General features: G+C 42.5%; 1 protein-coding gene across 2 annotated transcripts; it reads right to left on the bottom strand.

Moving 5' to 3' along the window:
- Window positions 1–351: 351 nt before the first annotated feature.
- LOC129857083 (tuftelin-like) lies at window positions 352–23,511 on the bottom strand. Of its 2 annotated transcripts, XM_055925005.1 has the most exons (13): window positions 23,030–23,511; window positions 14,663–14,740; window positions 13,238–13,348; window positions 13,068–13,154; window positions 12,865–12,927; window positions 11,533–11,619; window positions 11,246–11,341; window positions 9,897–10,007; window positions 9,548–9,771; window positions 9,178–9,283; window positions 6,949–7,032; window positions 3,018–3,112; window positions 352–1,959 (listed from the first exon to the last, which is right to left on the bottom strand). In XM_055925005.1, exons 1-13 carry the CDS (start codon window positions 23,090–23,092, stop codon window positions 1,887–1,889), a joined length of 1,278 nt encoding a protein of 425 aa, XP_055780980.1. In that variant the 5' UTR covers window positions 23,093–23,511; the 3' UTR covers window positions 352–1,886. The 2 variants fall into 2 exon arrangements, with proteins under 2 accessions (XP_055780980.1, XP_055780981.1); XM_055925006.1 differs by lacking the exon at window positions 11,246–11,341 and having other exon boundaries at window positions 23,030–23,505.
- Between the last annotated feature and the right edge of the window lie 1,977 nt (window positions 23,512–25,488).

Genomic DNA, 25,488 nt, shown 5'->3' on the forward strand with positions numbered 1-25,488 from the left:
CATTTCTTTAATAGCCTTCAACTGTAAAAGGGGAACATGCCCAAGTGTTATGGCTTCATGTGCCTTTTCTCCCAGCACTTGTTGGTCTATCTTGTGACTCACCACCAGGGGGCGGACATTCACTATGCATAAACTACAGTACTGTACAAACTACAGCACTGCACTATACATAAACTACAGTCGTACACTATACATAAACTACAGTACTGCACTATTCATAAACTACAGTAGTACACTATGCATAAACTACAGAATATAGAATTAAATTAATGAATTTAGATGTAATATAGAAATGTGAATGAGAATATTTGACTCACTAGTACCCCCTCAAAAAACATGAAAAAAACACAATTATTTTCATATATTTATTAAAATAACTAAAACACAAAGTATATATGTTGTTAACACACACTAAAATGTCTACTGAAAATGTTTTCCCGAAAATTAAAGTTGTATTTTCACATAAATACATAAAGATGATTGTCACACACTAAGTGTCAGGCCAAACATTCCTGTCTGAATGATAAAACAAACAAAACAAATCCCAGAGTAAGACTACAGGGATATCAAAGAATACCACATAAACAAATAAATATAGTTATGTACAAAGCTGGTGATAGTGGCTGAAAGTTCAGATAACTGAAATGCATGCAAAAATGTGGATAATGTCAACAAGACTTCTTGCAAGGTTAGTACTTGTCAGAAAGAATCATCTTCATTTTCTTTAGACTTTAAAGTGACATCAGTATTGGTGAGGGGGACTTCTAATCCACACATACTAGACCAAACATCCCACTCAATGAACAAAATAACAAACATGGCCTTTAACTTTGTATTCAAACCATGAGACATCACTGTGGCCACTGCGTGACCATGTAAGTATATTTACAAAAAGTCAAAGATTGTCTTCCTCCCTTTCAGGTGTCAAATAAAGAGGATTCTAACAGTGGACTCTAGGTCACAGACACAGGAAGTAGGTTAATGGGTTACAGAAGGGTTTGATGGAAAACTAGAACCTCTATCCTTAATGTGTTTCTGCTTCTCCAATACCTATATACTGTAGCAACACTCCCTCTATCCTGCCTTGGTGCCATGGTAAAAAGATGACAAACTGGTTGTGTTCTGAGTAGTTTAATACAGATTTCTCTCTCTCTCTCTCTCTCTTGGATCCCCCTCTCAATCATCGGCCATTTTATTTCTCTGTTATGGCCCAACCTGGCATGGTTGCCTCCTCTCTGAGGCCAAAGTACTCGGTCTGTTATCAGACTCTCACTGACCACAGGGTACTGCTATCACACTGTCTCTGGTCCTCTCTCTCAGTAGTAAAGTCCTTCAGACGGACTTCAACAGATGACAATAGATTATGACACTGGGTTAGAAAGAATAATCTGTCTGCTATGAATAAATAGACTTCTATTGTGAATCAACTCTATCAGTATATCTATCTACATCAACGTCCATACACAATCCAAAACCGTACACACACACACACACGAGGAGGCTGGTGGGAGGAGCTATAGGAGGAATACATGTAACGGTATGAAACACAGCAAACATGTAAACCATTTTGACTGTTCCATGTATACCATTCCAGACATTACAATGAGCCCATCATCCTATAGTTTATCCCACCAGCCTCCTCTGACACACACACATACACACACACACATTGCATAGTATCCTATCGAAGGAGTGTGGCCATGGGTGGGTGATGGTCGTGGCTGGTGGTCAGTTGATGTGATGTTGTGGTCACCTCAGTTTAAACTTCATACGTGTACTGTGATGGTGTGGTAGTAATGTGGTGGTGGTCTATTTCAGTCCGTTGTTGCTTAGCTTAGCAGGTTTGGTGTCGTTAGGTTGGCCCCTTCTCCCTCGCTTTCACCAGTTCAGGACTTGGTCTCAATGATTTTGATGAAGGGAAGAGGCTTGTTGGACGAGTTGGTGGGCTTCAAAGGCTTACTGTGGAGGAGAGGGAGAAAGAGAGAGAACAGAGAGAGAGAGAAATGAGATCGATGCCAAGGTTTTACTCTGGGGAACACATCACTAGTGAACAGTTGAGGGACACTATGGGGATGTGCTGGGGTTAGAAGTGTGTGTGGAGGGCTGTGTGAAGTCAGGTGATGTTTCTGGTCAGTCAGGGGAGTGAAGGGGCAGGTGTGTGGTGAGTTGATGACAGGTCAGTCGTGTGGTGAGTTGATGACAGGTCAGGCGTGTGGTGAGTTGATGACAGGTCAGGCATGTGGTGAGTTGATGACAGGTCAGGCGTGTGGTGAGTTGATGACAGGTCAGGCGTGTGGTGAGTTGATGACAGGTCAGGCGTGTGGTGAGTTGATGACAGGTCAGGCGTGTGGTGAGTTGATGACAGGTCAGGCGTGTGGTGAGTTGATGACAAGTCAGGCGTGTGGTGAGTTGATGACAAGTCAGGCGTGTGGTGAGTTGATGACAGGTCAGGCGTGTGGTGAGTTGATGACAGGTCAGCTGTGTGTGGAGGGCTGTGTGAGGCCAGGCGGATGTTTCTGGTCAGTCAGGGGAATGAGGGGGCAGGTGTGTGGTGAGTTGATTACAGGTCAGGTGTGTGGTGAGTTGATGACAGGTCAGGCGTGTGGTGAGTTGATGACAGGTCAGGCGTGTGGTGAGTTGATGACAGGTCAGGCGTGTGGTGAGTTGATGACAGGTCAGGCGTGTGGTGAGTTGATGACAGGTCAGGCGTGTGGTGAGTTGATGACAGGTCAGGCGTGTGGTGAGTTGATTACAGGTCAGGCGTGTGGTGAGTTGATGACAGGTCAGGCGTGTGGTGAGTTGATGACAGGTCAGGCGTGTGGTGAGTTGATGACAGGTCAGGCGTGTGGTGAGTTGATGACAGGTCAGGCGTGTGGTGAGTTGATGACAAGTCAGGCGTGTGGTGAGTTGATGACAAGTCAGGCGTGTGGTGAGTTGATGACAGGTCAGGCGTGTGGTGAGTTGATGACAGGTCTATGATGGGCGTGTGTCTGCCTGCGTTACTGGATGTGAATTACCTGTAGACAATCTGGGCATGGCGGTCTGAGGAGAGGTGCGAGTTTGACCTTTCACCTCCCAGGAAGTAGTCCATCTGATCATGCATCTCCCGGTTCTAAACACACACACACATACAGTTAAAGTCGGAAGTTTACATACACTTAGGTTGGAGTCATTAAAACTCGTTTTTCAAACACTCCACAAATTTCTTGTTAACAAACTATAGTTTTGGCAAGTCGGTTTGGACATCTACTTCGTGCATGACACAAGTAATTTTTCCAACAATTGTTTACAGACAGATTATTTCACTTATAATTCACTGTATCACAATTCCAGTGGGTCAGAAGTTTACATACACTAAGTTGACTGTGCCTTTAAACAGCATGGAAAATTCCAGGAAATTATGTCATTGCTTTAGAAGCTTCTAATAGGCTAATTGACATCATTTGAGTCAATTGGAGGTGTCCCTGTGGATCTATTTCAAGGCCTACCTTCAAACTCAGTGCCTCTTTGCTTGACATCATCGGAAAATCAAAAGAAATCAGCCAAGACCTCAGAAAAAAAATTGTAGTCTGGTTCATCCTTGGGAGCAATTTCCAAACGCATGAAGGTACTACATTCATCGGTACAAACAATAGTACGCAAGTATAAACACCATGGGACCACGCAGCCGTAATACCACTCAGGAAGGAGACGCGTTCCGTCTCCTATAGACTTTGTTTTGAAAAGTGCAAATCAATGCCAGAACAACAGCAAAGGACCTTGTGAAGATGCAGGAGGAAACAGGTACAAAAGTACCTATATCCACAGTAAAACGAGTCCTATATCGACATAACCTGAAAGGCCGCCCAGCAAGGAAGAAGCCATAAAAAAGCCAGACTAAGGTTTGCAACTGCACATGGGGACAAAGATTGTACTTTTTGGAGAAATGTCCTCTGTTCTGATGAAACAAAAATAGAACTGTTTGGCCATAATGACCATCGTTATGTTTGGAGGAAAAAGGGGGATGCTTGCAAGCCGAAGAACACCATCCCAACCGTGAAGCACAGGGGTGGCAGCATCATGTTGTGGGGGTGCTTTGCTGCAGGAGGGACTGGTGCACTTCACAAAATAGATAGCATCATGAGGGAGGAACATTATGTGGATGTATTGAAGCAACATCTCAAGACATCAGTCAGGAAGTTAAAGCTTGGTTGCAAATGGGTCTTCCAAATGGACAATGACCCCAAGCATACTTCCAAAGTTGTGGCAAAATGGCTTAACCTGTTGAGGATGGGGGCGCTGTTGTGACTATTTATGCTAATCGTGTAATTTTTGAAACGGCTTCCCAGAAAATCCTTGATCGTACAATATGCATATTATTATTATTATTGGATAGAAAACAGTCTATAGTTTCTATAGGAGTTGAAATTTTGTCTCTAAGTGGAACAGAGCCCATTCTACAGCAATTTCCCTGACATGGAGTCAGATTTCAGAAATTTTGGCCCCTGATCTCAAGTCAGTTAAAAGGTCACAGTTATTGCTATGAGTATACGGACACTGCTTACGTCTTCCCCTGGATGCCTTTACGTGATGACGATTTGAATGGGGTCGATTGCGCGTTCACAGGCACTACAAATTAAAAAACCCTGTAGGTAGGAGCTCCTTTGCAGCTGCGTAATGCGCGTGGAGGACATCGACCTGCTATTTTTCCAAGCGTTAGTTTAGCCTGTTATATTTCTCCGGTCATGTTTTTACTCGTTATAGGAGTTAAAAACATCATAAGGTAGTTAATTTAAAGCGTTTTATAGCAATTTATATCCGTTTAGTGCGATTTTGGGACATTTATTTCTGAAACGCTGTGAATAGCTGGGCACGCTTCCAGTTCATCCCGAACGCAGTTGGCATTTCCACATGGCAAGAGGACAGCTTTCCACCAAAAGACGATTACTCCCAAGAAAGGATCCTTTGCCCAAGATACTGATGGAAGAACAGCTCAAAGTAGGACATTTTTATTATGATAAATCGTGTTTCTGTCGAAAATTTTTAGTGGCTTAGGACGCCATGTTTTTTGACGTAGCTTCGCTTGGCGCAAACTGTATTGAAAAGTAAGGATAAATTAAAAAATGTAATTCCGCGATTGTATTAAGAATTAAATTGTCTATCAATCCCTGTCCACCCTATATTTTTTAGTCACGTTTATGAGTATTTATGTATAAGAGTAGATCACTGTCTAAGTGGCGCACGGACATTTTCTCACCAGCTTGGCTACATTTCACATTGTCTAACCATGATTTTGGTGGCTAAATATAAACATTTTCGATCAAACTCTATATGGATTGTGTAATATGATGTTACAGGAGTGTCATCTGAAGAATTCTGAGAAGGTTAGTGAAAAAATTAATATATTTTGGCGATGTTGACGTTATCGCTCACTTTGGCTAGAATCAATGCTGGGCTGCTATGTGCTATGTGCTATGCTAATATAACGATTTATTGTGTTTTCGCTGTAAGACACTTAGAAAATCTGAAATATTGTCTGTATTCACAGGATCTGTGTCTTTCGATTAGTGTATGCTGTGTATTTTTACGAAATGTTTGATGATTAGTAAGTAGGTAAACACGTTGCTCAATGTAGTTCTTCTACATTTCATTTAGTACAAGTCATTTAGCAGACGCTCTTATCCAGAGCGACTTACAAATTGGTGCATTCACCTTATGATATCCAGTGGAACAACCACTTTACAATAGTGCATCTAACTCTTTTAAGGGGGGGGGGGGTTAGAAGAATTACTTTATCCTATCCTAGGTATTCCTTAAAGAGGTGGGGTTTCAGGTGTCTCCGGAAGGTGGTGATTGACTCTGCTGACCTGGCGTCGTGAGGGAGTTTGTTCCACCATTGGGGTGCCAGAGCAGCGAGTTCTAGTCCATTTGTGACGGTGGGTGCAATTGTAACCTATGCCATCTACCTGAAATATGCACTTTTTTCTAACAAAACCTATCCCATACCATAAATATGTTATCAGACTGTCATCTGATGAGTTTTTTTCTTGGTTAGGGGCTATACATATCTTAGTTTAGCCGAATTGGTGATAGCTACTGGTGTTGGTGGACAAATAAAAGATGGTGGATTATGCTAATGTGTTTTTAGGTAATAGATGTACATCTTTACATATTGTGTCTTCCCTGTAAAACATTTTAAAAATCGGACATGTTGGCTGGATTCACAAGATCTGTGTCTTTCATTAGCTGTATTGGACTTTAATGTGTGAAAGTTAAATATTTAAAAAAAAAATGTTTTTTGAATTTCGCGGCTCTGCCTTTTCAGTGGGGGGGGGGGGGGAGTGCCGCTAGCGGCACCCTCATCCTAGACAGGTTAAGGACAACAAAGTCAAGGTATTGGAGTGGCCATCACAAAGCCATGACCTAGAAAATTTGTGGACAGAACTGAAAAAGCATGTGCGAGCAAGGAAGCCAACAAACCTGACTAAGTTACACCAGCTCTGTCAGGAGGAATGAGCCAAAATTCACCCAACTTATTGTGGGAAGCTTGTGGAAGGCTACCCAACACGTTTGACCCAAGTTGAACAATTTTAAGGCATTGCCACCAAATACTAATTGAGTGTATGTAAACCTCTGACCCACTGGGAATGTGATGAAAGAAATAAAAGCTGAAATAAATCATTCTCTCTACTATTATTCTGACATTTCACATTCTTAAAATAAACTGGTGATCCTAACTGACCTAAGACAGGGAATATTTACTAGGATTAAATGTCAGGAATTGTGAAAAACTGAGTTTAAATGTATTTGGCTAAGGGGTATGTAAACTTCCGACTTCAACTGTAGGGTCAGAGGTCGGAGGAAGTCAAACCCTACTCTGTGTTGCAGGCATAAAATACTACAGTTCGGAGCTACAGTAGGTGGTGAACAAAAGACTACAAATCCCAGGTATGGTTAGTTGGTACTGACCTCTGCCTCCAGGAAAGCCACCTTCTCCTCCAGATCTCTGATGACACGGTCCCTCTCCTGGATCACCATACGAGAGTTCTGCAGCTGTACACACACACACACATCCATTTATAGTCCTGTTATTGCATGTTATAGTCCTGTTATAGCATGTTATAGCATGTTAGTCATGTTATAACATGTTATAGTCCTGTTAAAGCATGTTATAGTCCTGTTAAAGCATGTTATAGTCCCGTTATAGTCCTGTCAAAGCATGTTATAGCATGTTATAGTCCTGTTATAGCATGTTATAGTCATGTTAAAGCGTGTTAAAGCATGTTATAGTCCTGTTAAAGCATGTTATAGTCCCGTTATAGTCCTGTTAAAGCATGTTATAGTCCTGTTATAGCATGCTATAGTCCTGTTAAAGTCCTGTTATAGTCCTGTTAAAGCATGTTATAGCATGTTATAGTCCTGTTAAAGCATGTTATAGCATGTTATAGTCCTGTTATAGCATGTTATAGTCCTGTTATAGCATGTTATAGTCCTGTTATAGCATGCTATAATCCCGCTATAGTTCTGTTAAAGCATGTTATAGTGCTGTTAAAGCATGTTATAGTCCCCGTTAAAGCATGTTATGGTCCGGTTAAAGCATGTTATAGTCCTGTTATAGTCCTGTTAACACGCTATAACAGGACTATAACATGCTTTAACAGGACTATAACATGACTATAACATGCTTTAGCAGGACTATAACATGCTATAACAGGACTAAAACAGGACTATAACATGCTATGACAGGACTATACCATGCTTTAACAGAACTATAACATGCTTTAACAGTATTATAACATGCTATAACAGGACTATAACATGCTATAACAGGACTATAACATGCTATAACAGGACTATAACAGGACCATAACAGGACTATAACATGCTATAACAGGACTATAACATGCTATAACAGGACTATAGCATGCTTTAACAGGACTATAACATGCTTTAACAGGACTATAACATGCTTTAACATGCTATAACAGGACTATGGCATGCTTTAACAGGACTATAATATGCTTAACATGCTTTAACATGACTATAACATGCTTTAACAGGACTATAACATGCTATAACAGGACTATAACATGCTATAACAGGACTATAACATGCTATAACAGGACTATAACATGCTATAACAGGACTATAACAGGACTATTAACATGCTTTAACAGGACTATAACAGGACTATTATAACATGCTATAACATGCTTTAACAGAACTATAACATGCTTTAACAGGACTATAACATGCTTTAAAACAGTACTATAACAGAACTATAACATGCTTTAACAGGACTATAGCGGGACTATAGCATAGCATTTAAAGCATGTTACAGGACTGTTAAAGCATGTTATAGTCCCGTTATAGTCCTGTTAAAGCATGTTATAGTCCTGTTATAGCATGTTATAGTCCCATTATAGTCCTGTTTAAAGCATGTTATAGTCCTGTTAAAGCATGTTATAGTCCTGTTAAAGCATGTTATAGTCCCATTATAGTCCTGTTAAAGCATGTTATAGTCCTGTTATAGTCCTGTTATAGCATGCTATAGTCCTGTTAAAGCATGTTATAGTCCTGTTATAGCACGTTATAGTCCTGTTATAGCATGTTATAGTCCTGTTATAGCATGTTATAGTCCTGTTATAGCACGTTATAGTCCTGTTATAGTAAAGCATGTTATAGTCCTGTTATAGCATGTTATAGTCCTGTTATAGTAAAGCATGTTATAGTCCTGTTATAGCATGTTATAGCCTGTTATAGTCCTGTTATAGTAAAGCATGTTATAGTCCTGTTATAGCATGTTATAGCCTGTTATAGTCCTGTTATAGTAGAGCATGTTATAGTCCTGTTATAGCATGTTATAGCCTGTTATAGTCCTGTTATAGTAAAGCATGTTATAGTCCTGTTATAGTCCTGTTATAGCACGTTATAGTCCTGTTATAGTAAAGCATGTTATAGTCCTGTTATAGTCCTGTTATAGCACGTTATAGTAAAGCATGTTATAGTCCTGTTATAGCATGTTATAGCCTGTTATAGCCCTGTTATAGTAAAGCATGTTATAGTCCTGTTATAGCATGTTATAACATGTTATAGTCCTCTTATAGTAAAGCATGTTATAGTCCTGTTATAGTAAAGCATGTTATAGTCCTGTTATAGCATGTTATAACATGTTATAGTCGTGTGTGTGCGTCTCACCTGTTCGATCATGTGTCTGACTTTCCTCTGCTGGCTCTTCAGCATGTCATCTAGATGATGGATCTTCTCCTTCAGAATGGCCAGCTCCTTCTCCAACTGCTCTGACCTGAGAAGAACACACAGCGTGAGTGGCTGAGAACACTCCTCGTCTATATATGTGTTTGTGTGTGTGTGTGCGCGCGCGAGCGCTCGCGTGTGTGTGTTTGTGTCTTGGTGTTTATGTGTGTGATCTGTGTGTGTGTGCTCTGTGTCAACTCAAATCACGTACACAGATTTGCAGATGTTATCGCAGGTGCAGTGAAATGCTTGTGTTTCTAGCTCCAACAGGGCAGTGTGTGTGTGTGTGTGCTCTGTTTATTGTCCTCCTCACCTCTGCTCCTCGTTCCTGCCCTCCTCTCTGATCTTGCGTAATTCTCGGAGTTCCTCCTCTCTGTTCCTCAGTGTGTCTCGTAGGGCTTGGCTCTCCTGCGCCATGCCTCCCAGCAGCCTCTGGAGCTCCTCAATCCTCTGGTCCTTCCTCTCACTACTCTCCTCCACCCCCTTCAGCTTGTCCTCCTGCTCCCCCAGACGCTGGCGCAGATCCACACCCTCAGCCTGCACAGGAAAAGGACAGAGTTAGGTCATAGTGTCATGAGTTACAGCACTTTGGTGTGTATGTATGTATGTATGTATGTATGTATGTATGTATGTATGTATGTATGTATGTATGTATGTTTGACCTGCAGTCTCTCTCTCTCCTCCTGGTGTTTCTTCTCGGCCTCCTGTAGCTGAGCATACAGACGTTTACTGACCTCCCTCATCTTCGCCCTCTCCACCTCATCCTCCCCTCCCTGAAGACAGAGAGAAAGAAAGAGGGAATAAAGGAACTGTTCAACTGGGAGAAAACTTAGAAACACAGTTTGTTTCCATAGATTTGAGTGAAGCTCCAAGAATCCACTAATATCCTGTTCCTAAACTCATTCAGCCAACTGGCTGATCAAAACACTGTAAACTCCTGACTCCCCCGGTTCAGGGAAGTACTGTATACTTTTGTGTACTACTGTATTGTAAATCATTGTAAAGTACTGTATTGTATAGTATAGTGTTCGTCTCGAGCCTAACAACACCCGTGCCAATATATCCTCCAAACACCGTTTACTCTGGGATTATCACTTAAGTACAGTATTGTGTAGTACTGTATTGTGTAGTATTGTTTAGTATAGAATTGTGCAGAACTGTATTGTATAGTACTCTATTGTATAGTGTAGTACTGTATTGTATAGTGTTGTGTAGTATTGTATTGGTTTCTCAGTGTTGATTCTACTGTAGTGGGAGCGGCAGGCACTTTGTTTACACAGGTGAATCAGATTAATGACAAGAGAGCAAAAGAGAGAGAGAAAGAGAGAGAAAGAGAGAGAGAGAAAGAGAGAGAAAGAGAGAGAAAGAGAGAGAAAGAGAAAGAGAGAGAAAGAGAGAGAGAGAGAAAGAGAGAGAAAGAGAGAAAGAGAAAGAGAGAGAAAGAGAGAGAGAAAGAGAAAGAGAGAGAAAGAGAGAGAGAAAGAGAGAGAGATAGAGAGAGAAAGAGAAAGAGAGAGAGATAGAGAGAGAAAGAGAAAGAGAGAGATAGAGAGAGAGAAAGATAGAGAGAAAGAGAGAGAATGAGGAAACGCACAATGCTAATATGCAAATAATTACAGAACAATCTATTTTTACATTTCAATGACAGAGGGAGAGAGTAAGAAAGAGTGAGTGTGACTGTGTGTCATAGCAGCGGTTACAAAGGGAGAGATTCTGATGTAAGCCAAACAAAGGCGAAAGTTTTCCACTCATATTTCTGTAACGCCAACTGCTACTCATGCGTCATTTACACTCTGCACGCACACAAACTGTTAAAGTCAGCCCTATTCACTCTTCTGAAAAGGCTCCTGAAACCTGACATGAATAGCCTTGGGACTGCCCATTACCTGCTTGGCCTCAAGACTAAACCAAAGCTATTAAACAGGCAGTCATCTGGGGAATGTAGAACAATGGAGGGAGAAGAACACAGACACACTCAATAACACAGGAGGAGAGGAGGAACGGACTGTACCAGGCCTTCCAGATCTCTCTCCTGGGTGGTGTTCCTCTCCCTCACCTCTCTTCTTTTTCTTCTCTCCCCCTCTCTGTATTTGTGAATACACTCATACTAAAATGGACAACACACACACACACCCACACCCACACACACAGTGAACCATGCCAATGATCTCGGAACTGGGTCAGTCTAAGACTTGATATGTAGGTGTTAGACGCACACATAAGCTCTCACACACATTTAAGCTCTCACACACACCCCACATGAACCTGTGTGTATAGGGCATGTGAAAAGCCCCTCACCTGCCCATCATCTTTAGCTCCTCCCTTTGAGGAAGAAGAGATGTTCTGATTGGAGGGAGTGCTGACTCTGTAGCCACTAGCAAGAAACTAAGGGGAGAGAAGGATGAAGAAAGAGAGGGAATAGTGAGGGATGGAGAGAACGAGAGGAGATGTGAGACACACATTTAGGTAGAAGTGACACACACAGGACATATTGCATATGTCATCATTAGGTATCAAAATGAATGATGGCACTAAACAACTGGTTCCATAACATCACGTGTACACATAAACATTATAAATGTGTTTCATAACAACACGTGTTCACATAAACATTATAAATGTGTTCCATAACAACACGTGCACACATAAACATTATAAATGTGTTCCTTAACATCACGTGTACACATAAACATTATAAATGTGTTCCTTAACAACACGTGTTCACATAAACATTATAAATGTGTTCCATAACAACACGTGTTCACATAAACATTATAAATGTGTTTCATAACAACACGTGTAAACATAACCATTATAAATGTGTTCCATAACAACACGTGTAAACATAACCATTATAAATGTGTTCCATAACAACACGTGTACACATAAACATTATAAATGTGTTCTATAACAACACGTGTACACATAAACATTATAAATGTGTTCTATAACAACACGTGTAAACATAACCATTATAAATGTGTTCCATAACAACACGTGTTCACACAAACATGATAAATGTGTTCCTTAACAACACGTGTTCACATAAACATGATAAATGTGTTCCTTAACAACACGTGTTCACATAAACATGATAAATGTGTTCCATAACAACACGTGTTCACATAAACATTATAAATGTGTTCCATAACAACACGTGTTCACATAAACATTATAAATGTGTTCCATAACAACACGTGTTCACATAAACATTATAAATGTGTTCCATAACAGCACGTGTTCACATAAACATTATAAATGTGTTCCATAACAACACGTGTTCACATAAACATTATAAATGTGTTCCATAACAACACGTGTTCACATAAACATTATAAATGTGTTCCATAACAACACGTGTTCACATAAACATTATAAATGTGTTCCATAACAACACGTGTTCACATAAACATTATAAATGTGTTCCATAACAACACGTGTTCACATAAACATTATAAATGTGTTCCATAACAACACGTGTTCACATAAACATTATAAATGTGTTCCATAACAACACGTGTTCACATAAACATTATAAATGTGTTCCATAACAACACGTGTTCACATAAACATTATAAATGTGTTCCATAACAACACGTGTTCACATAAACATTATAAATGTGCACACACCTTGTGTTGTCCTTTGTTTTTGGTTGCCATCTGTTCCCTCAGGGTCTTCAGACAGTATCTCACCTGAGCAAAACACACACACACACACACACACACACACACACACACACACACACACACACACACACACACACACACACACACGTGTTACTGACAGACTCACACACAGAGACAGAAAGTGAAAGAGCGAGAATGTGTCTTACCTCCTGTATCTGGGAGACTTCATCTGACAACATCTTGAGGCTCTGCTGGTGTCTCTGCTGCTCCTGTCTACGATCCTCCAGATACACCTGCAACACAGACGTATTACACACACATTACACATTACACACCCTGGTAACACACATCCTCTCAAACATTAAGCCCCACCCACCTTGATGACCTCAACCTTTTCAGCCTTCTCCTCAGAGGATTTGATTGGTTCAGGCTTCAGAGCAGGCCTATCACTGGTTGGCTGCACCAGAGCAAACGCTCGTCCGATTGGCTGAAAAATCAGGGAGGGAGAGGAGTTTGTGATACTTGGAACAGTGTGAAAATATTTCCAATTCTGCAGCATGTGTGAACATGAAGTGATTCTGAGTGTGGTGACATGAATGTGTGAGAGGAGTTACGTGCTATAAACTAGATTAGGAAGAACACTCAGTGACAGCCCAACAGGATATGACATCAAGATGTTCCATTCAGTCCCATATACAGTAGTAGGTATGATATTCAGAGTAGCACTGAGAATGTCTGACACAAACTGAGCGTCAGAAAATGTACTAAGTAGAATGAACCAGGTTAGAAACTAATGGTGGTTCTCTGAAACAGAAGGGGAGTTGTAGTATGTATACAGCCTTATAACACATCTGTCATTTAGGTCCACCGCTTCAACAACAAACTCTGGAAACTATGTATCTGTGTATACAGGATTCCTCTGTGTGTGTGTGTGTGTGTGTGTGTGTGTGTGTGTGTGTGTGTGTGTGTGTGTGTGTGTGTGTGTGTGTGTGTGTGAGTGTGTGAGAGAGAGAGCAGTGTTCCTGTGTGTGTGTATTAAGCCCCCATAATCAGTAGACGTTACATTTAGCCCTGATTGCTATGGTGATCACCACCATTCCATAAACTCTGAACTTCTGTGGGACTGGTCAAAGAAAGAAAGAAAGAAGAGGGTTAGAGAGCGCGAGGGAGAAATAGAAAGCAAGAGAGAGAGATACACTGTATAAGTTTAGTAAGCTTGGCAGTGGTCTGTCTCTCCTCTCCAACATTGCTGTCTTAAGAACAGTTTTAAGAACAGTTTTAAGAACAGTTTTAAGAACAGTTTTAAGAACAGTTTTAAGAACAGTTTTAAGAGCAGTTGCATAAGACTCTGTGATGGAAACCGGATGGCAGCCATGATATTTTATGACCTGTTTGTGAGTCTGTGTGTGAACTAGCACCCTGTGTTTGTGTGTGTGTGTGTGTTACTCTTTTCTGATTCAACACACTATCAAAGTGTGTTAGGGACAGTGACCCCAGCCATCCCCTGGTCCACTAAAACACACTAAACCCTCAGCGAGTTCAGAAGGGCTTAACACTATGTGTGTATATTCATTTACAGTAACAGTGAAGGTTCAGAATTCTGTTCTGCCATGGACTTTTATCCACATAGTACACAGGGATACAATTCCATCCATTCAGGGACGGAGTTCCATGACTTCCTTCCTGTCCCCTCTGTTGTAATTGTAGTAGTCGGCTAATGCAGACAGAATTCTAGGTGTGTGTTGAGGGTCTAGGTCTGGTTTAGAGGTTAGGGTTCTAGGTCATGGTTCTAGGTTCTTACCTTGCTCCTGGGTTGTTCTGTGATCCTCCCGGCCTGGTTCTGCTGGTGGAGAGTCAGCCTCAGTCTCCTGCACCCATCCTGACGAACGAGACGAAGAAAAGATGAAATGAGAAGCAGTTACAAAGAGCCCGTTATGGGATGGAGAGAGAGAGGGATGGGGGGAGGAGGGAACTACTGGAAATGGAGGAGGGAAAAAGAGGGAGGAGAAATTGAGTAATACTGTATAGGACAGAGAGGGAAGGTGGGAGGGAGACAGAGACTGACTGGAGGCCAGTACCCAGTAAACTAGTGTGTAGGGAACCAGTGGTTAGAGAGAGAGAAAGAGAGAGAACAGAAGCATAAAGTTGCTCAGAGACAGAATGTTCCATTTGAATGGCGTTCCAACTTGGAAAACCCAGAACTAGAGATCGATGCCAGCACCAATAGGAATCTCCATTAGAATTCTGGGAGACAGTGGGCAGAAAAACTGTACTGAAGTGGGATGGAACAATTCCATGGTAACCAAGTCTCCCAGTAACCATAAACTAAATCTGGCTCCAAAACAATGCAATTCAGGAAGAGTGGGCCAGGGTGAAAATACACACACACACACACACACACACACACACACACACACACACACACACACACACACACACACACACACAGTAATATACAGAAACCTAAACTCTCTTCTCACACACATAAAACTGTTCCATGAGTCACTATGAGGGGAGGTTGTGAGTCTCGCTGGACAGGGAACCCCCATATTACCAGCTGAGAGGGATGTGTGTGTGGTAGTGTGTGTGGTTGTGTGTCTGCATGAGGCTGAGGGAGCAGTGTTATAGAGATGATAAACCAGACTAACTGGAAACCAACACATCATGTTCTCTTTACTCTCCTCTGTGTACATTTCTGTGTCCTGAAGTCTAAACTCAAGTTAACTCTGAGACAAGACAGACACAGCAAATACTGTGGAGTTAAAGTGTTTGAACCCACGGAAACACACTGTGTGGTTAGCTACTGTTCCGCTGCATGTTGAATGTGTTGTTTCGCCCCATCCAGTCAGGCCAGTCAGGAGAGTTAGAGTATGTGAGGTATGTTGACGTTCTCTGTAGCTCTCTACCCTGCCAGCATTGTGTTGGCGCACCAGAGTAGTGCATCACAAAGCCTCCTTTCATCAGCGGCCATTTTAAAACCATTACCCAGAAACCACCCACTAAATGTCTCATTCCTCACTACTGACTCACACTGACAGCCATCACAATGACCTAATGACACTTTGGCCATAAACTCCTCCGGACAGATATAAGTAGCACTTCATTTTACTACAAGTAGTATTCACCTGGTAATTACTCAGGAAGTATGTGTTAAGAATGGGTAGGTGATTTTCAGTATACGTACATGAAAGAATTCAACACTTAACCAAATGGTATGTAGTAGTGCTTGTTTCAGTCAGTGAGGTAGCAATGGGCAGCGCCAGCGGGCATACCTGGCACATACAGTACACAGTACCTACCAGGCCCGTGTGTCTCGGTAGAAATGAGGTAATAACAGGTATGTGTGTTGTGTAACGATGATGATTGTGTTAGAGAGAAGTGGTGTATGACAGACAGACACGGGTACCACTGATTACCTGTTAGGACAGGACACACACTCAACAAATACACATGCAGGAAACGGAGAGGGGATGGAGAGAGGGAGCAGGGGAAGAGAGGGAAGATAGTGTCAAAAAGGGAGAGGGTGAACCTAAATTGTATCAGACTGCCAACTGGGCGCAAACAACCCTCCCACCATCTATCTCTCAATTCTATCTATTGACTGACTATCTACTGACAGTAGGACTAATCCAGCAATATAAAGAAAGACAGAAAAAAATGATGAGGGAGACAAAGACCAGCAGAGAGAGAGAGAGAAGCGAGAGAGAGATTGAAATTGAATTGAGAGAGATTGAAATTGAATTGAGAGAGAGAGAGACAGAAAGAGAGACAGGGAGAGAGAGAAAGAGTAGAGAGAAATAAAGAGAGAATGTTCTGTTAGAGGACCAGTAATGTGTCCCTAGAGACAGGTCCCCTGGCCTCTCATATAGAAACCATCATCGCCAAACCCACTGGCTCCAGGTCATCTATAAGTCTTTGCTAGGTAAAGCCCTGCCTTATCTCAGCTCACTGGTCACCATAGCAGCACCCACCCGTAGCACGCGCTCCAGCAGGTATATTTCACTGGTCACCCCCAAAGCTAATTCCTCCTTTGGCTGCCTTTCCTTCCAGTTCTCTGCTGCCAATGACTGGAACGAATTGCAAAAATCACTGAAGCTGGAGACCCATATCTCCCTCACTAACTTTAAGCACCAGCTGTCAGAGCAGCTCACAGATCACTGCACCTGTACATAGCCCATCTGTAAATAGGCAGCCCAACTACTTCATCCCCATACGGTTATTTTTTTTTTTGCTCCTTTGCACCCCAGTATCTCTACTTGCACATTCATCTTCTGCACATCTATCACTCCAGTGTTTAATTGCTAAATTGTAATTATTTCATCACAATGGCCTATTTATTGCCTTATCTCCCTTATCCTACCTCATTTGTACACGCTGTATGTAGACTTTTTTTCTCTATTGTTATTGACTGTATGTTTGTTTATGTGTAACTCTGTGTTGTTGTTTGTGTCGCACTGCTTTGCTTTATCTTGGCCAGGTCGCAGTTGTAAATGAGAACTTGTTCTCAACTGGCCTACCTGGTTAAATAAAGGTGAAATAAATAAAATAAAATAGAGAAGAAGACAAAGGTTCACCTAATCCACCACCAAACAGACACACCTTGGCCTACTACACTATCACAAACCACCAGGATCGGGTAATGGCAGCCATCCACATGGAAAACAGACTATGGCAACACAGACCCAGTCTACCGCCCAGAGACCCAGTCTACCGCCCAGAGACCCAGTCTACCGCCCACAGACCCAGCCTACCGCCCACAGACCCAGCCTACCGCCCACAGACCCAGTCTACCGCCCACAGACCCAGTCTACCGCCCACAGACCCAGTCTACCCCCCAGAGCCCCAGTCTATCGCCCAGAGACCCAGTCTACCCCCCAGAGCCCCAGTCTACCGCCCAGAGACCCAGTCTACCGCCCAGAGACCCAGTCTACCGCCCAGAGACCCAGTCTACCGCCCAGAGCCCCAGTCTACCGCCCAGAGATCCAGTCTACCGCCCAGAGACCCAGTCTACCGCCCAGAGATCCAGTCTACCGCCCAGAGACCCAGTCTACCGCCAGTGGCGGGCCGGGCGCAGTGCGCGCTAACCACGGGGGCCAGGTGCACGGTGTTTCCTCCGACACATTGGTGCGGCTGGCTTCCGGGTTGGAGGCGCGCTGTGTTAAGAAGCAGTGCGGCTTGGTTGGGTTGTGCTTCGGAGGACGCGTGGCTTTCGACCTTCGTCTCTCCCGAGCCCGTACGGGAGTTGTAGCGATGAGACAAGAAAGTAATTACTAAGAATTGGGGAGAAAAGGGGGTAAAATAATAATAATAATAATTTAAAAAAAGAAGGGAATATAACAGATGGCCTAGAGTAAACGCTAGGACAAAAGGGATTACAGTTGAAGAGAAGCTGTAAGACCTGCACACGGGGAAATAAGACCTGCACACGGGGAAATAAGACGTGCACACGGGTAAATAAGACGTGCACACGGGGAAATAAGACCTGCACATGGGTAAATAAGACCTGCACACGGGTAAATAAGACGTGCACACGGGGAAATAAGACGTGCACACGGGGAAATAAGACGTGCGCACGGGGAAATAAGACGTGCACACGGGGAAATAAGACGTGCACACGGGTAAATAAGATGTGCACACGGGTAAATAAGACCTGCACACGGGGAAATAAGACCTGCACACGGGGAAATAAGACATGCACACGGGGAAATAAGACGTGCACACGGGTAAATAAGATGTGCACACGGGTAAATAAGACGTGCACACGGGTAAATAAGGCGTGCACACGGGTAAATAAGACCTCCACACGGGTAAATAAAGAGTGTTATGAGCATTGTCTGTTCTTTCCTCTGGAGGTACTAGGTGATAAATCTGTACAAATGATGACAGAGTGATGGTCTCCTGTGGAATGAGTTCTAGGCATGTACCTATTCACCTTTACTGAGGGAGTAGTACTTTTTACCCTAGCAACATACATACTTAGCAACAAGACCTGCATGAGTTACTGCTTCCTATAGTGTGGAAATGGAATGAGGTTGTCTTGTTTAGTGTGCGAGTTACTGGTTCCTAGTGTGGAAATGGAATGAGGTTGTCTTGTTTAGTGTGTGAGTTACTGGTTCCTAGTGTGGAAATGGAATGAGGTTGTCTTGTTTAGTGTCTGAGTTACTGGCTCCTAGTGTGGACAAGGAATGAGGTTGTCTTGTTTAGTGTGTGAGTTACTGGTTCCTAGTGTGGAAATGGAATGAGGTTGTCTTGTTTAGTGTGTGAGTTACTGGTTCCTAGTGTGGAAATGGAATGAGGTTGTCTTTTTTAGTGTGTGAGTTACTGGTTCCTAGTGTGGAAATGGAATGAGGTTGTCTTGTTTAGTGTGTGAGTTACTGGTTCCTAGTGTGGAAATGGAATGAGGTTGTCTTGTTTAGTGTGTGAGTTACTGGTTCCTAGTGTGGAAATGGAATGAGGTTGTCTTGTTTAGTGTGTGAGTTACTGGTTCCTAGTGTGGAAATGGAATGAGGTTGTCTTGTTTACTGTGTGAGTTACTGGTTCCTAGTGTGGAAATGGAATGAGGTTGTCTTGTTTAGTGTGTGAGTTACTGGTTCCTAGTGTGGAAATGGAATGAGGTTGTCTTGTTTAGTGTGTGAGTTACTGGTTCCTAGTGTGGAAATGGAATGAGGTTGTCTTGTTTAGTGTGTGAGTTACTGGTTCCTAGTGTGGAAATGGAATGAGGTTGTCTTGTTTAGTGTCTGAGTTACTGGCTCCTAGTGTGGAAATGGAATGAGGTTGTCTTGTTTAGTGTGTGAGTTACTGGTTCCTAGTGTGGAAATGGAATGAGGTTGTCTTGTTTAGTGTCTGAGTTACTGGTTCCTAGTGTGGAAATGGAATGAGGTTGTCTTGTTTAGTGTCTGAGTTACTGGTTCCTAGTGTGGAAATGGAATGAGGTTATCTTGTTTAATGTGTGAGTTACTGGTTCCTAGTGTGGAAATGGAATGAGGTTGTCTTGTTTAGTGTGTGAGTTACTGGTTCCTAGTGTGGAAATGGAATGAGGTTGTCTTGTTTAGTGTGTGAGTTACTGGTTCCTAGTGTGGAAATGGAATGAGGTTGTCTTGTTTAGTGTGTGAGTTACTGGTTCCTAGTGTGGAAATGGAATGAGGTTGTCTTGTTTAGTGTGTGAGTTACTGGTTCCTAGTGTGGAAATGGAATGAGGTTGTCTTGTTTACTGTGTGAGTTACTGGTTCCTAGTGTGGAAATGGAATGAGATTGTCTTGTTTACTGTGTGAGTTGCTGGTTCCTAGTGTGGAAATGGAATGAGGTTGTCTTGTTTAGTGTGTGAGTTGATGCTGCGTCTACTAGATCCTGGTGGTGGGAAAACTGTTTCTGGTTCCTCCTCATAGATGAGTCAGAAGGTCATGTCTTGCACAGTTCCAGACAGTGATGTCACATTCTCCATAGCGAGGTAATGGGGAGGGATGGGTGAGCTCAGTAAACATGAGGAATCAGGGTAGATCATGAGGCATTATTTAAAAAGTAGGAATGCTGACAAAAGCCTAGTGACGGAAAAGAAGAGAGTTATCAAAACTCTCTGGTGACTGGATGGATGTATTATTTAAGAATGAATGAGAGTGTGAATTAATAGATAGTCATGAGGAATGTACTGGCTGTTCTGTCAATGTCCTGCGTAATGTCAATACTCACTCTCACACAAACAGAGTGTTCCTTCTATCCAGGCATAGTTCAACTACAGCTGGAGGGCACACATACCTGCATACACACACAAACACACCCCTCACTGTTGCAACTTTGGGAACATTTATTTTCCTTATATTTCGCAGTCCTCCTCTTCTCATAACTTTTAGCCTAAATGGACTTTAAAAGGTCTTTCACAAGGCTATAGCACAGAATCAGCACGTCCTCCTATATTTAATCCATGTTGCTGTATCTCCCTGGTCTTAATAACCATATTCTTCCTATATTTATTCCATGCTGCTGTATCTCCCTGGTCTTAATAACCATATTCCTCCTATATTTATTCCATGCTGCTGTATCTCCCTGGTCTTAATAACCATATTCCTCCTATATTTAATCCATGCTGCTGTATCTCCCTGGTCTTAATAACCATATTCCTCCTATATTTATTCCATGCTGCTGTATCTCCCTGGTCTTAATAACCATATTCCTCCTATATTTATTCCATGCTGCTGTATCTCCCTGGTCTTAATAACCATATTCCTCCTATATTTAATCCATGCTGCTGTATCTCCCTGGTCTTAATAACCATATTCCTCCTATATTTATTCCATGCTGCTGTATCTCCCTGGTCTTAATAACCATATTCCTCCTATATTTAATCCATGCTGCTGTATCTCCCTGGTCTTAATAACCATATTCCTCCTATATTTATTCCATGCTGCTGTATCTCCCTGGTCTTAATAACCATATTCCTCCTATATTTAATCCATGCTGCTGTATCTCCCTGGTCTTAATAACCATATTCCTCCTATATTTAATCCAGGCTGCTGTATCTCCCTGGTCTTAATAACCATATCAGATACGATAAGTCAAGAATGTGTGTGTAGAATGTTTGTTGTTCCATTGTATCTGAAGGACAACGTTGTATTAGGGGGTGATTCTAAATTGAGAGCTGCATTGTTCCCACACCCCTAGTTGTTTATGTTCAAATATAAAACAAGATAAACCCGACTAGCACGAACAAAGCATAGGTTCTGTATCTAGCCGTGTGCTTCATCATTTGACTGTGTACCTTGACCTTACAATCCAGTTTTATAGCCCTTTACAATGCTGCTATAGGTAAGTTAAGTTCTTAAATTCTGATAGGCTGTTGCTCCTTGTAGAGGTTACCTTCAGGCACATATCTAGGATCAGTGTACCATTCTTAAGTCCAAACCTTGACCAAAGGGGGTGAAAAGTTAAGGGCTAACATCATGCTAGTACTGATAGCTGTTGTATGGCTCTGCAGGAGACTGTGTTTATCTGGTGAACGTGTCATGTTGTGGGCCAATGGTCAGGCCCCAGATAGACAAATGGCTATGATGATGGTCTGTGTTCTAACAGGGTCAATGATTAACCTTCTCCAGCCAGACAGGAGATTAAGAGCTTCTATACCAGGGATAATGACTGGTGATGTAAACATCTAGGTGGAGCAGAGCTCAAAGGACCTTATAAGGGAACTCTAAGTTGTATAAGCCTGGTTCTCAGTCTGGTTGTAATGTGCCTGCCCTGCAACCAAAGGATCACTGGTTCAATGCCCCTCACAGATGTGTTCCACCCTAAATCACTACAACTATGGTACATGACAATGCCTAACGGGCATAGAGCAGGGGTGTCAAACATTCGGCCTGGATCCAGCCCGCGATGTGGACCAATCCTGCCCGCTTCTGGTTTAAGGAAAAATAAAAAAATAGAAACACAATATAGTTTAAAATGACTTAAAGCAAATGATGGACCTACATTCATACAGTTTATTGACTGTGGCCAGCTCACTAATAATCACAGAGGAAGGAGGGAGACCGAATGCAACCCCCTGGGACAAAATGAGTTTGACACCCCTGGCATAGAGAGAGGACACTGAGGAAGCTGTCTTACTGTAGGGTAAGTAGACTAGTCTTCTGGCTGACCCTACTGTAAGCCCTACATGAAGATGCTCACTTGTGACAGCAGTCTGGTCCCTCTGGCCAGATCACAGATGTTATTTGGGCTAATATGGTGCGTCCGTGTGTGTGTGTGTGTGTGTTAATACTATAATTACCACAAAAAGCCCATTAACACCAGAGGAAGCTAGTAAGCCTGATAAGACCTCAGTCAGGAGGATCTAAGACCAATACTCTGAAGAAAATTCATCTCTTCTTGCTTATTCTTACGTTGGGACACAAAATGATACCACTAAAGTAAGGTATTATGCTATCGGTTAAATTAAATATTGTAACTGATCTCAGATTATAATATAAAACATATTTGCATATCCAACAGGTTGGCATGAATAAATGAAAAATATATATTTTAAAAAGTGGGAAAAATAAAGCAGCCACATAGTGATAACATAACCTTTGACACACGTCAGTGGCGCCTCTCGATCTGCCTGCCTGCCAGACTGTCTAGCCATCAGCAACGCAGTGAGAAGGAAAGTAAAACATGTTCACTTAAATAGTTTTTGTCTTACCGCTGTTCTCTCATCAGCTCTGATGTCCTCAAATGTACACAGACTCCGCGTTACCCCGTTCATCTTCACACAGATAAATAACTATATAGCTTAATTTAAATATGAAAGAGTTGTTCAACGTTGCTTATATAGTATTATTTTCTCTAAACAAACAGGGAAAACGGATTTTCGTCCTCTTGTCTCACTCTTGCCCTGGCAGACGGAAAATCACGGTTGATTTTAACAATAGTCGACGCTGCTCTTTACTACCGGTCGATAATGTATCACCAGGCAGTTCCCTCCATTCCCGCCCGCCCTCAGGAATGACCTCAGTGCACAGGCAGCAAAGATGTTGGATAACTGAAGAGAGTTCACTCAGGACGTTAACTATCGAACAAAAAATGATCCGTTTTTGTCTACTTAAGTGGGTGGCTCTCCCATAGACACCAATACGAAAGCAGCTGGGTCTGGTATTCTTCTTAGTTCATTGACTTCCATGAAACAGAAAAAAATAGGGAGTGGGATGTCTCGCTGCCTCTTCTTTCTCTGTAGCCAGCTCGCTCTGTCTCCCGTCACGCCCCCGCGCTACAACTGAAAAAGTCAGAGGAGCACGGACTCCGCAGGTAAATAAATACCTGTCAGATAGCAAAAGAATAAAACTCAATCTCATTCCATCTGAAACTCAATCTCATTCCATCCCGATGACTTATTAGGAAAATTGTTAGGAAAATTAAGATTTTATTTCAGTTGAGTATTGCATTCAGGTTTGAGGGACACACATATAGTTGTTCCACAGACAAATAGGCTACTCATGACCACAAAAACAGGGAAACTGAACCAGACACAGAGCGAGAGAGAGAGACAGTGCTCCATCAGTGTGTCCACAGCAGCAGTAGCATGCAGGTCTCAGTGTTCTGATCCAGAGCTCAGGCTGCACACAGAACCCAAAATGGATCAATATGTATTAATGGGTGCGCTGAGCAAGGGTCTCCATCTTTTTTGTGTATGTGTGTGGGGGGGGGGGGGGGGGGGGGGGTGTTCAATGTCACAGGTATCCATCAAAACAATCCGATACACACACAGTAAATCAGTCTCTTAAACCCACCACGTTGTCAGGCATACAGTGAGGCAAAAAAGTATTTAGTCAGCCACGAATTGTGCAAGTTCTCCCACTTAAAAAGATGAGAGAGGCCTGTAATTTTCATCATAGGTACACTTCAACTATGACAGACAAAATGAGAGAAAAAATCCAGAAAATCACATTGTAGGATTTTTATGAATTTATTTGCAAATTATGGTGGAAAATAAGTATTTGGTCACCTACAAACAAGCAAGATTTCTGGCTCTCACGGACCTGTAACTTCTTCTTTAAGAGGCTCCTCTGGCCTCCACTCGTTACCTGTATTAATGGCACCTGTTTGAACTTGTTATCAGTATAAAAGACACCTGTCCACAAACTCAAACAGCCACTCTCCAAACTCCACTATGGCCAAGACCAAAGAGCTGGCAAAGGACACCAGAAACAAAAGTGTAGACCTGCACCAGGCTGGGAAGACTGAATCTGCAATAGGTAAGCAGCTTGGTTTGAAGAAATCAACTGTGGGAGCAATTATTAAGAAATGGAAGACATACAAGATCACTGATAATCTCCCTCGATCTGGGGCTCCACGCAAGATCTCACCCCGTGCGGTCAAAATGATCACAAGAACGGTGAGCAAAATCCCAGAACCACACGAGGGGACCTAGTGAATGACCTGCAGAGAGCTGGGACCAAAGTAACAAAGCCTACCATAAGTAACACACTACGCCGCCAGGGACTCAAATCCTGCAGTGCCAGACGTGTCCCCCTGCTTAAGCCAGTACATGTCCAGGCCCATCTGAAGTTTGCTAGAGAGCATTTGGATGATCCAGAAGAAGATTGGGAGAATGTCATATGGTCAGATGAAACCAAAATATAACTTTTTGGTAAAAATTCAACTCGTCGTGTTTGGAGGACAAAGAATGCTGAGTTGCATCCAAAGAACACCATACCTACTGTGAAGCATGGGGGTGGAAACATCATGATTTGGGGCTGTTTTTCTGCAAAGGGACCAGGACGACTGATCCGTGTAAAGGAAAGAATGAATGGGGCCATGTATCGTGAGATTTTGAGTGAAAACCTCCTTCCATCAGCAAGGGCATTGAAGATGAAACGTGGCTGGGTCTTTCAGCATGACAATGATCCCAAACAAACCGCCCGGGCAACGAAGGAGTGGTTCCGTAAGAAGCATTTCAAGGTCCTGGAGTGGCCTAGCCAGTCTCCAGATCTCAACCCCATAGAAAATCTTTGGAGGGAGTTGAAAGTCCGTGTTGCCCAGCAACAGCCCCAAAACATCACTGCTCTAGAGGAGATCTGCATGGAGGAATGGGCCAAAATACCAGCAACAGTGTGTGAAAACCTTGTGAAGACTTACATAAAACGTTTGACCTCTGTCATTGCC

Source organism: Salvelinus fontinalis, chromosome 6 (assembly GCF_029448725.1).
Source record: "Salvelinus fontinalis isolate EN_2023a chromosome 6, ASM2944872v1, whole genome shotgun sequence".
In the NCBI taxonomy this organism is placed as follows: domain Eukaryota; kingdom Metazoa; phylum Chordata; class Actinopteri; order Salmoniformes; family Salmonidae; genus Salvelinus; species Salvelinus fontinalis.

Bases quoted from the DNA above. Each gene is read 5' to 3' on its own strand.
- LOC129857083 (XM_055925005.1), bottom strand. From the start codon at position 23,092: ATGAACGGGGTAACGCGGAGTCTGTGTACATTTGAGGACATCAGAGCT. The intron at 13,155-13,237 runs GTGGGTGGGGCT...TCTGTGTTGCAG, and splicing joins AAAAGGTTGAGGTCATCAAG to GTGTATCTGGAGGATCGTAG. The intron at 11,342-11,532 runs GTGAGGGGCTTT...TGTCCATTTTAG, and splicing joins GAGCTAAAGATGATGGGCAG to TATGAGTGTATTCACAAATA.